The sequence below is a fragment of the Calonectris borealis genome, chromosome 2 (genome assembly GCF_964195595.1).
Source record: "Calonectris borealis chromosome 2, bCalBor7.hap1.2, whole genome shotgun sequence".
Taxonomy (NCBI): Eukaryota; Metazoa; Chordata; class Aves; order Procellariiformes; family Procellariidae; genus Calonectris; species Calonectris borealis.
In genome coordinates, this window is record NC_134313.1 from 84,252,631 (window position 1) to 84,265,209 (window position 12,579).

Here is a 12,579-nt window from a genome sequence, read left to right on the forward strand (position 1 = left end):
CTGACACAGAAGGGGTAAGTAATTGCATGCCTCTGGAAATCATCAGTATTTCCCAAATTTGGGTCTAATATGAGCTTGTCTGAGACCAGATCACAGTTTTATACCCTTACAGTTAGACTCATCAAGTTATGGTCACTGCAGGTGTCTGACAGATGACACGACACATTTTATCTTTCATAAATCATCAGTTACCAATGGAAAAGCCTCAGACTTATCCTACAATTAGAAGTAGGGAAGACTCAAAGGTTGAAGGTGCATTTTGCATAGAAGACCTTTCACAACAGAGCTCTAAGAAAGGCTGCAGCACTGTGAGTTCATCTCCACGCCCACCGTGCAGTTCCTCCCTGCCTCCCACAAAAGTTTCACTTAAGTAACATTTCCGGGACTTAAACCACAATAAAAATAGGCAAAGGGGATGACTATAATAGGAAAAGACAGGCGAGGGCGAACTGCGGGGTTTCTGCCCGCCTGCCGCTCTGGGAACGCAGCCTGGCAGCCTCAGCCCCTGCTTCAAGCCTGCCCACACTGCGGGCAGCACGCAAGCATCACCTGCCCAGCTGATTTCATGCTCTGCCAACCCTGGGATGATTAGCACAAATTAAATGTCACGCTCATCAGCTTAAGCCATGTGACTATAATAGATAAGACTATAGTAGATAAGTCAGCAACTTTTCCAACACCCCTCTGCCCCCACCATACTAGATGAGGATGTCTTACACTAAAAATAACTGCTGCATCCACTAAACATTCGTTTGTCCATTTGGCAAAGAGATTAACATATCTAGGCAAAAATAGTTTGGTGAAGAGCATAAAAACCATTATTTTTACTGTTTTTAAAATCTAACATATATCACCTCGGTGATATAGTAAGCAATTAGCTATTATCCTAACAGTCAGTATAGGTAATTGGTGTAGGTATAAGACATAAAGCCATTCAGAGAAAGACTCCACCAGGACCTGGTTTTTAATCTATGTTTACATTTTCTTCAACTCTATTGAGTAAGTTACTCCATAGAACTGGATTTCCCAGCTGCAACTTAACGAGTCACCGAAGCCCAGGTGCTTCGCGCCCCATGGGCTGCACTGAGGACTCAACCCCGTCGATGCTACATGATCTGGGCAAAGCTTTAGGATGGAAAAACAGTGGAAGCAGACACACCTGTAATATATAACAATGCAGGGAAGGGCAAAGGCATGTAGATGCCTTACTGTCTTCGTAACTGATATTCTTTTCATTTCAGAACTTAATCATTTCACTAAATTATAGCACGCTTTGAAATGATGGAGTAAAAATCAAGTATTGGTAAGGAAGGTAAAGACATGCTCAAAATGACAGTGAAAAGTTATGAGAAAATTTAAGTCCCTGTAAGCTTAGTTCTTCTGAGAGCGCTGCACATAGAGCCAGAATGGCAGAGAGCGCAGGTAAGCACAAGAAGGCTTTGTCCCCTGCTCTGTCAAGGGGCCCCAGGCGCCTGCACTTCCAGCATTTTTAAAGCATAAAGAACTAGGAAAACAACTCACAATGACTTCCTTGAAAGAATCTTTGTCACTGATTGTCTTATCCACTATACACCCAGACTGATTCAGGTAGTGGTAGTTCTCCGGTACAGATAAGTAAAAAACATCTAATGAGGAGAGAAAAGAGGATGAGTGAAAAAAAAAAAATCCCAAAACAAAAACACTCCACAAATTACTATGTCAGAGTTAAATAGTTCACAATGCATTTTCTCAGAAATTATGATGCACAAAACAAAGTTTTATATTAAAATCAGATATGGGGTTTTATTTTGCTGTTTTTTTGCTTTATTTAGCTGCACAACGGAGTTAACTCTACTTCTAGCATGCAAAGACAGCAGGCCCAAAGGGAGATGCTGAAACAGCTTTAGGCAATTTTGCACATATACAAATGTCATTTCTTTTGTTCAGTGGATTTATTCTTTATGAGAGAGGATTAGAGGAACCAGAATTATTTCTCTTCGTTGCTGCGGAGTTATTTAGTACCAGCAAAAATATTCAGCTGGAACAGAATGAAGCATGTTTGTCCCCAACTAATTTTCCCAGGGCCACAGCAGAAGCTGGGAGAAAAATTACTGGCAGCTCGGTGACATTCTTCAACTAAGCAGGTTGCTTTATCAAGCTGAGCTCAAAATCACACTCACTGAATCCCGGCTGAATAAATAACCTATTTCTCTGCTTGGGTTAGCAGGTTTCTGCAGTTAAATTCTCCACTGCTGTCACCATGGCTGACTGCTAGCAGAGAGCGACTACAGTTGTGTGACTTGTGCTTTGCCACTCACCTTTCTCTCTCTCTTCTATCCCTGCCAGCAGAGCATAGAATATATGATAATTTCTTTCCCCGGGGTTCTGTCTTACTACACGATTCTGTCAAAGTAAAGAATAGTTTCCATTTAAGCAATCATTTTTAAGGAGAATTTTTTTATCCACAATTTCAAAGAAAATATTAAATCAAACAAAATTAACTGAGCAAAAGCAAACATCAACTTACCTTTTCCAATAAATCTATAGCCAGGAAGAAAAACTTCAGTCAAGGAATAAAGTAAAATGCAATTAATGCACAAGCTATTTATAATCTTCCTTAATTCTTTCATTTGAGACAACGCGAAAAGCATCATGGTCTTTTCTTACAACATGCCTTCTGCCATAACAGGATGAATAAAGTGGCAACAAAGACAATATTGCAGCAGTTCTAATACCAATGTGTTCCCACACCTTCTCTTCCATCCCATCAAAACTGGACTTGTCATGTTCTGGATTTTAAACGGCATCTGCTTTCCTTTACTTTTCCGTAAAGCTTGGGAACAGCTCTAAGGATTAAATTTGACCCACTGCAAAAGCAGCTTATGTTCAAAATACTAGGTAGGATCACTTGGTATATTCCTCATCCCCACACCTCTGGTGCTCTGGTGGAGCTGGCTCATAATCCAATTTTGCCAAATGGAGGACAAATCTGAGGATTTGACAGACCCATGCTCACCCTGCAGAAATTCAGCAGCTCTGCTCTTTCAAGTACTTTTCCAGAAACTAAGCAGCTTATCTTTAGATATAACAAATGAGGGAAATAGCTGACAACGGAAGTTATCCCCAAGAACTCAGGCTGTTTTAGCTCACTGCATAGGAACACGCACATGAGCCACGCTAGCAGTAGCAATACAAAATCCTGGTCCTCCGAGAGTATATACAACCCACCCCACCACAAATGCACATGTGCGTGTGCACAAACACATGCAGAATTTGGTGTTACTGCTTCCCTTTCCCACCTACATCGGCTCAATTTAATTGTGTATGTTTCAGGATGGGGTGAAAGGACAGACAAAGGCGAGCCACTTCTGTCTCAGCCCTCCACAGAGAAGGTACGTGGGGGCTGCCCACAAACAGGGGTAAAATCACCAAACGAGGATACAATCTACAATTCTTCCTCCCTGAATATTTCCTTTCTGACAGATGTTCAGCTGAATAAACTTCCCAAAGCGACTTGAGTTGTTGTTGTAAACAGTCTTCGCATTGCCAAAAGCTTCCATAATTGGGCTGTGAAAATACAGAAGAACGACAAGAGCGTTAACGTGTGACCAGCATGCCAACAGTTTCACATGGGACTGGTGAAAGGAGTAGCACTCTGAAAAGCTCACTTCTGACACCCTCCTCAGCCAAAGCCTACATCCTCAGTATTATCCTCAATTTATTAACAATGGGCATCTCATTTTTGTGTCAAAAGATGCAAGTATTCAAGCAACAGGAAGATTAATTGTACTAAACTACACTGCAGCTTAATCTGTAACTGCTCAAAAGATGCATGCAATTCTCACTGCAGTACTCAAATTATACAAATAAGAAATCTCAGCACATGCAAAATGCAAGACAGATGTAGGGAAAATAGTCCCTGTTCTAAGGCAATTAAAAAAAATAATTACATCAAGATACAGCAGGTAAAAGAGAGATGATAAACAAAAGTAATAGCATCTCAAATTGTCTTTGTTTTTATATAGTTTTAAATAGTGTTATTTCTTTGAACACTGCGAGATTTTTTTTTGCTTGCATAGAGTGTATCCAATTTATCTGATGCATTTACTCATCTGTCTTACCAGTTCTCCTTATCCTCCCTTTCCTCAGCATGCTTTTACCACTTGCACACTTTATCCTCACTGTGCTGTATCTTGTTCTACCTCATCCTCAGGCTATACAAACCAAACCAATGGTTTCTCCCTCCCATCACCCATTTCCCTCACTCTGATTATCTGAATTCAGCCCCAAACAAAAATGAAAGCCACCACTAAAGCGTTGTCCATTTCAAAACACTGCATCTTTTTGCTTCGTTAAGATTTTTGCTTCACTGTGCTCACAACTCTCTAGAGCAGCCAGGTAATTTTGTTTAATGGAAAATTTCCCCCTTTCCAATATTCATTTCATTATTCAGTAAACGCACCCACATCTTTAATTACATTGCAAGCTCTTATTTCAATGACGAGGCTTATGTCTTCTGGAAAAAATACCTGTGTATTGAAAGATCTAGTACCTGCTCTCAAGAATAGCTTGTTCCACACAGGAGGTCTTCTCTCTGCAGGACAGCTCCAGCGAATGTTGGCTCATTGCAGACAAGAACTTGAGAATCAGCTTAGTGCTTTCCGTCTTACCAGCACCACTTTCACCACTGAAGGAAGAAGAGGAGGAAAGTGTGTGCACAGTTCCAGCCGCCAGGCAAAAAGCCCTCTGTCTGGTCAGCCCTCCAAACTCTAATTTACTGGGGGTCAGGAAGACTGGGGTGATTAGAAATGATACTCAAATGGCAGTAGAATACCCCTTTAAGCTTGCTGAAGATGACATTCAACACAAAATGCAAGCTACCTTCAGGCTTCATACCGCTGTTCAGACAGCATTTCAAGGCATTGATTGCGTAAGGATGCACGCAACACCCATGAGGCAACAAAGAGCTCTTGGAATACAACCAACTATCCAACAATTCTCACCAACATGGAAAAAAGAGTTAGAACAAAGGCATGGCAATGGTCGGGGAGAAAGTCCAGAATATGAATTAAGATGGGAAAATTTGGGATTATGATGCAGCAATCTAGCTAAGGAGGGAGCCCTGCTGTGAGAAGGAGGAGGTTAGAGACACCAATGCATATTATAACACTTAAAGGCTACTAGTATAATTAATACTGATATTCTTAGTGAGCTACATATTCTTTAAACAAACTTTTTATACGCCCATCCAAATAAACCAGATTCACATGAGTTCAAAACATACAATTTTCACCTCTCATCACCATCAGAGATGTAAAACCTCTCATCTTCACCCACAGCAGAACAAAGCTATTTGATAATGCTAAATGACATTTTAAAAACAAACTATTAATAAGCAATCTTGCTGATACAAACAGAAGGCAATATACTCAATCTCTCTTCAAAACAATGCTCTAAAAAGGTATAAATTTGGTTCATTTCCCCAATATCATTTCCCTTCAATTATGTAGCCTTATAATTAAAAACACACCGTGAGCCATTAAGAAACATAACTTGTGGTTGAAGTTTGTCAAGTTTGCTTACTTTTCACCTGAAGTCATAGCATTATATCCTAAGCTGCAGCCTAATTCCTAGTTTTCCTAATTAAGTTGTGCCTAATTCCAGTCTACTCCCAATGAAAGGAGGTACATTTTGGTCTTATCCTATCCTTTTCATTGTAGCAAGCGGGAGTTTTGTCACTGACTTTGATGGGCATGTGGAGCAAGCTTAGTGTATTTGACAGTCTTTTGTTGTGCCATTGCTGAGTGGTGACCCTCATGATTTTAGGTTACGGCAAAGTATAATGATGCTTTCTAGTAACAAGCAAAGAAGAAAGGTACAGCCCAAGAAAGCAGCATGGCATTTTCCTGCAAACGAATGCCAATTACAAAAATAATCAGGGAAGAGGCATTCAGAAAACATAATGAGACACATAGTTTTGTAGCTGAGACTTAACGTGTTTCCCAAGAAGAATCAGAGAGTCTTTAAAATGTTTCATAAAACTTCATACAAGATATGCTACCTGCTGATATGTTCCAGAAAGTATGATTCATCCATCATACTTATACCATCTCAAACAAATTCTGTATTATTGTTAATTTAGTTTTACCCTTGATGTCTGGCCTTTTCGGTATTTGTTCCCTTGCTCTTTGCAGGCCCTCACGCGCTTATGCTCCTTTGCCAACAAAGCAAGTATTTAATATTCCCTGTATTTAATACTGGCTCCTTGTCACTAAAGGATTAGCAAAACATTTCTACTACTAGTTTTGAAAGAGCTTCACAAACCTTTGCATTATCCTTGTCTAGTGCCAAAAATCAAGTGATCCATACTTCTTCCTGCCTAAATTCTCACCCTCTGAGCAGTGTATAGCTCAACAGCAGGGATATGGGCGCCAAGGAGGACATCAGTTCTTTCACTGACACCATCCTTCCTCTGCCCCCACCCTCCTTTGGAGGTGGGTCCCATGCTTTGGAGCATCTGTAGTTCTATGGAAGCTGAGAGTTACCCCACCGTAATTGAGAGCAATTCTACAAGTGAGATATTCAAAGTTGATGGAAAAATATTTCCTGGGCCTATCTCTGGTACAGTTGGTATTATGCACAATTACATGCTCTTGATTTTTTCTTAGAACAGGAGAGACTCAGAACTGGGTCAGGCCGAAGATCTAGCTGCCCAGTGTCCTACCTCTGACAGTTGCCAAATGGAGATGCCCAGGGAAGACATGTGATACTTCCCTTCTGTGTTCTTCCAGCTTCCAGTTATTTGCTGTTCAGAGGGTTCCTCTAATCTAAACCTGGTCTCTATGTGTCTTGTAACCTTCAACAGATTTATCTTCCATGAGTTTCTAGCCATACTCCCTTAAAAAGCATATGAACATGTCATGTTGTTTCAGATCTGTCTCCTATTAGCTTCATTTGATGACCCCTAGTTCTCGTATTGGAAGGAGAAACCAAAACCTCATCCCTGCACTTCCTCTCTCTGCTGTGCATGACTTCATGGAGCCTCCCCAGTTTGAGCTGCCCCTCTCCATTAGCCATTCCCACATACGGAGCCATGCTATACTTTTGATCGCTCCTTTTTGTTCTCCTGTGAACCACCTCCAGTTCCACAAAGTCCTCCTGGATATCAAGCAAGGGGGAAAAAGGCTCATGCAAAATACTCCAGATATGAGCAAAGGATGGATTTACACAATGTTCTCTATCCATTTACTAGTAACCGCTTTATTCTATTCAGTTTTACAATTACCATTGAGCACCCAGTGGATGGGTTCCTGGAGCCCTCTGGCATGACAGTAAGATCTCACCCCTGCATAGTGTTGCTCAGCTCGGGACCCATAATTTTACGTGCATCAATGCTTTATAATAGACAGTTATTATTAATGAGATGAAAATCAAGAACAAGCATGCTAAACTTTAAAGTTGTTTATTCAACCCTACAGTACACACACTAACGGTAAGTTAAGTGGGATCAATCTTTCAGACTCCTTAGAAAGCCTACGCCTACACGAAGGTCAGTAAAAGGGTGAATTTCTTGGTGCACAGCCAACCCTTCCAGTAACCTTTCCACCCCATGAGTTTAAGTGCCCAGCTTGTTCCACATCACTACATTCAGTATTGTGAATATATTAGGTGTGACAGCAACCCACAAGGCCCCCACTTAGGAGATCTTTAGACTTTCTCCATGACTTGTTCTACGCAGGGCGTCTCGCTAATGGCACAGCAGCCTGGACTCCAGACTGCTGCAGTGGAAAAAAGGGTCACCGAGAGCGACTCCTCATTCTGAAGGACATAACGCGAGTGAGGCGCTATCAACACTCTAAATCACTTCTCAGTTCTGTCTGCTGGCTTTAAAACCCCAAAGACTGATACACACAGGCAAAATAGGCTTCTTCAGCAAATACAGTTTGATGCACAGGTGAATTTTGCTGTATCAGTCTCCTAAGAAAGTCTTCGCATCACAAGTCTGGGTCTCACCCAAAGAGTACTTTGGTTCACGTTGATTTTCAAGCTCAACAACAACAAAAATGTCAGGCCGTCGGATGATAACAGAGAGAATAAACTGGTGTCAGACTGTGATTTCCCGCTCGCAGCACTGACTTGAATGTAATTCAGGGTGACTGTTGCTGCTCCTTCGACTGCTCTACACTTCTTTTCGAGTGCTTTAAAGTGGATCAACTGCTATTGTGTCTGAGAGAAGCGCACGTGTTTGCTTGTGCGTGGACTAGACCACCTTAAACAGAGCAGCAACAAAAAACACCTAAAGATATTTTCCTATTCTTACAATAAAGGGGTAGAGATTTGAACTTGGCCCCAACTTGCGAATGTCAGCTAATCATTGGGGAACTCAGTCCCTACGTTAGGACAAGCTGTTCGGCTATTCCTTGGGTAAGACGGACTCCATGCTCCTGCCACCGTACCCAGCTGAAAAATCAGAAAATGGTTTTTGTTTTGGTTTGGTTTTTAACATGTCTGTTGTAGCATCAAATTTAACTGTGGTGGGCTTTTTTTTTTTGCTGTTTTAAATGAAACTGGACTCTGCAGTAGGGTTCAGATCAACATGAAACTAAGCATTCGTTGATGTAGACATTTTTGTCTACATGAAAACTCTAGCTCAATAGCCAAATAATCAATTTTTAGCTTGGAATGTGAAAATACCATTTCACAATTGTGTAAATATTCTAATACACAGGTTGTGCATAGCTTCTTCAGTGTGCCATTTTGTTGACATTTTAGGCTGCTAAGTAATTTTTATGCAGTATTATCATGAATTAAAATAAGCCAGTGTAACACAGACCAATAAATAAGCATCTTCGGATGACTCCATTTAATATCATCTCTTCTGTACTTCCTCCCTTTTCACCTCTGGTCTGGGTGGTTACTCTGGAGACTGGAAAATGTCTCGCATTTATATTACATTTTGAGTCATACCGATGACAGCTTTTAATTCAGGTTCTTGCCTTAACTCTCTCTTCTTACCCCACCCAGACAAATATCCCAGGCATTTCAAAACAGTAGAAGCTTTTTCCACAGGTTTTTGAACCCAGTGCCTTAAGAAAGCAGCTCCAAAACAAAGCTGAGCTAATTCTGGATGCCAGCAGGGGGCACTTCAAGCCCAGAGGATCATAAGAAAGCATTCAGTACCTTATTTCACGGGTCTGTTACAACCTGCCGCTGAGTTTTTAGATCCCAAAGTTAGGAGCAGCTGAAGAGCGCGTAGCAGAACATGAAGCCTACATGAACAATTCACTCATTTTAACTGGATGTAAGTGTTTATTGAGTTTTTGTGATGGAACAAGATTTTCCTTTTTATCATTTCTTACAGTAAATACAAGACCAGAATATTTGCTTGAATTCAGACATTACAGAGGTCCATTTGACCTTTTTTTTCAAATGCCAGTAGTAACCAAGAAAGTCTGACAGTGACTTGTTGCAACATCTAATTCTAAGCCAGTAAAAGGTGCAGGAATGACCAGGATGCTGAAGATGACGAGCACACTCTTGTACCTCCACTTCTGATGCCCCAAACTAAGTATATGATCACAGGGACTTTTCTAAACCTCATGAGGGCCACTGAAAACTTTCAGTAATTTAAAAAAAAACCTGCTGACTCCTTCACAGATACAACAGGTAATAGTGTTCTAGGAAAGTAGATTTGATTTTTTATTTTTTGTCTTGAATTGCATGTTCCTTCAATTTCTGTAGAAACAAGATATACCCTTATAAGGCTGTATTATGGCACTTGCCTGAAACACTGAAATTATACAAATCGTTGTTTTAATCCATGACCACAGTAAACAATTTTAAAAGGGACTGCTAATGCAAAACTTCTCCATATTATAGCTTATCTGTACCAAGGCACACGGTTTACAGAGCAGGGACTGCTGGAGACTCCTCTGGAACATCAGGCACTTCTGTTTATGCCCTTTTTAGGACACAACCTGCTTCTCTCTTGGCCGCTTGTGGGGAACTGGAAGAAAAGGTAAAATACTTGGGCCAGTACAGAATGGCATTAACAGAAATAACAATGGCTACCTTCTAGGCATCAAAAATTATTTTGGTCTCGAAAATTTGGGTATGTGGGCTATTCACAAGTTATTATCTGACATTACACCATGAAATCATGACTCCAGACTAGCTATTTTTGCATGATAAAGATCTCTGTGCATTTCATTTTTTCTTGGAGTGACACCTGGAGTCAGCTTTATATGTACAGCACTATGTATTAAATTTAAAAAAAAAAAAAAAGGAAAAATACAGTTGAAGAAAGCTGAAAAACACACACAGTCCCCTCTGTCTTTGTGCCACTGCCAGGCAGGACCTGCCTAGAGGCGAGGACAGGCAGGGACTGCGACCTGAGAGCTTGCAGAAAGTTAAAACTAGACCTAGCTGTGCTGCATCTGATCTACATTTCTAACAACAGCTTGGGTGCTGAATTACATGCGCCAAATCCTCCTCTTATCCGGGAAGCCTTGCAAACTGGCCTGTGATCTTAAATGTCAGTAGAAACTGCCTATTGCAAAAGGTGCTGCTCTCGCTTGCCTCATTCCCTCTCTGCCCCACCAGCTGCCCCATACTATGGTCCCATGGCTGTCACAAGGGCTCCCATGGAGGTCAGGAGACAGCCAAAATCGTGTCACCTTGTGCCTGAAGAGCTCTCCACATTTAACTTGTGCTGGTAGCTGCAGGAAAGCGAGAGCAAACAGGCTTAATCACAAAAACACTTGCAAAGGCGAGAGAGGAAAGGGAGGGGAAACACAAGCTCTCTCACCCCCTTGGACATCACCCCCCACCCGGAGCCTGACGGCTGGTGCCACGCTGCCATCGCCACCGAGCTGCTCCTCCTGATCCGGCGGGCAAGGCTTCGGTTTTCCCTGCCCGCTGCAAGCCAATGCAGCTGAGCTGGCAGGCGGCGGAAAGGGAAAAGAGCTGGCTGCGTTTTCAGCTCTTCTGGAGCAAGAAGGAAGGAGGAGCTCAAAGCAGTGAGAAGCTATTGAAAAGTCAACTGCTCTCAGTGTACATTCAGCAGCGGTGAGATCCTGAATACCAGCGACACAGTGGATCAAACAAGAAGCTGTTAAATCACCATTAAATTAAAGCACAACAAGATTAAGTAAGGAAGATTGATCAGGCAGTTAAGTGGCTGAAATGAGGAGGGTATTCTCTTTTGCTATTGTTATTTACCGCATTTCTTGAGACCGGTGGGTTATTTTTTCTTTTCCTCTAGACACAGGGTTCAGGATCTAGTGGTAACAAACTACTGAGCTGCACAGGGATGTTTAAACTGGTGTGGAAAGCACTTAGGGTAGAATCAGATGTGAGTAGCAAAAAAATGCACAAAAATACAATAGATTTTTTTCACTAAATGAAATTGTAAGGTGCCTAAGAAAAATCAACATTTTGTTAGAGGTCCACAGAACAAGCTCAGAAATCTCTCCCTGGTTTAAAAGGTGGTTTAAAAGCCTGCTTTCCTTTGGAGTTCTCCTCTCCACGTGGCCCATGTTCCTAAATCACCTCGAAAGGCTCACCAGCAGGGATAATCAAAGCGGCAGCAGCCATTTACCTGATGAGGATACACTGGTTGTCGTGGCGCTTCCAAAGGCAGCGGTAGCACTCGTTCGCCACAGCGAAGATATGAGGTGCAATCTCTCCCATGTGGTGCTTGCTGTATTGCTCCACGGCGGTGCAGTCGTACAGTCCCGGGATGCTCTTGTAAGGGTTCACAGAGGCAACTATCGAACCAATGTAGGTCTGCAAGCACACAGTCCCCCCAGAGTTGTTACTACACACAGGGTGGAACAGATTAACACTCTTCCCAAACGAAAAACAACAAACACACATTTGCAAAAGCCTAGCAATCCTTTGGATAAAGGTGGCTAGTATTTTTCCCTGCTTTCTTCCTTTCAACAAAAGCAACAGAAGGGCAAAAGTTGTTTCCACCTCTGTCATGTTCTCCCACATCTGCTTACCCCACCTACAGCACATAGCTTCTCGGCTGTACAAATCCCTGCCTTAACGTCGCCTACAGCTGCACAGTAACACCTACAAGCACCGGTCTACAGCTGCTTCTCACGCATTCTTTGGGAGTTACTAAACTTACTAAAAACCTGACTGTGTCCCAAGTATTGGTGCAAAAGTCTGTATTTCCATATAGAGCATCCAAATCCTTCTCTGCTACTCATTTTTAAAACAGAAGTATCCGACATTATGGTAGACACTAGCACCATTATATGGTAGCAGGCCCTAAAAAAAGCACATGAACTAGCAGACGCTCCCAAAGCATTGGGTTTCTGCAACTTAATTTATTACTAGTTTGATGTACAATGGCAGCTGACAAGGCATTCATTTCTATCCCATTGCAATTAGAGAGCACATCAGTTAAAACCACCCAGGTAGCAGCTTATGCCTATTCCCATTGCCTTAACTCATTAGGCTGTGGTAACGTGATCATTTGCAACAGTCTATTCACAATGCTGTTCATTTTCTCAGTCACCCTCTATCCACTTCAATATATTTTTCAAATAAAATCAAACTAAGTGAGAATTTCCAGTACACTTCTGGGGC

The 12,579-nt window shown here is 41.8% G+C and overlaps 1 protein-coding gene across 1 annotated transcript in view; it reads right to left on the bottom strand.

The window, feature by feature from the left end:
- Nucleotides 1-12,579, bottom strand: part of MYO10 (myosin X) — a 165,775-nt gene that overhangs the window by 68,147 nt on the left and 85,049 nt on the right. Inside the window, exons 4-9 of the mRNA XM_075140837.1 lie at nt 11,579-11,766; nt 4,532-4,666; nt 3,422-3,546; nt 2,507-2,520; nt 2,298-2,382; nt 1,522-1,625 (exon numbers count right to left, since the gene is read on the bottom strand). Of these exons, the coding sequence (XP_074996938.1) occupies nt 1,522-1,625; nt 2,298-2,382; nt 2,507-2,520; nt 3,422-3,546; nt 4,532-4,666; nt 11,579-11,766 (651 nt within the window). The remainder of the gene's footprint in view (nt 1-1,521; nt 1,626-2,297; nt 2,383-2,506; nt 2,521-3,421; nt 3,547-4,531; nt 4,667-11,578; nt 11,767-12,579) is intronic.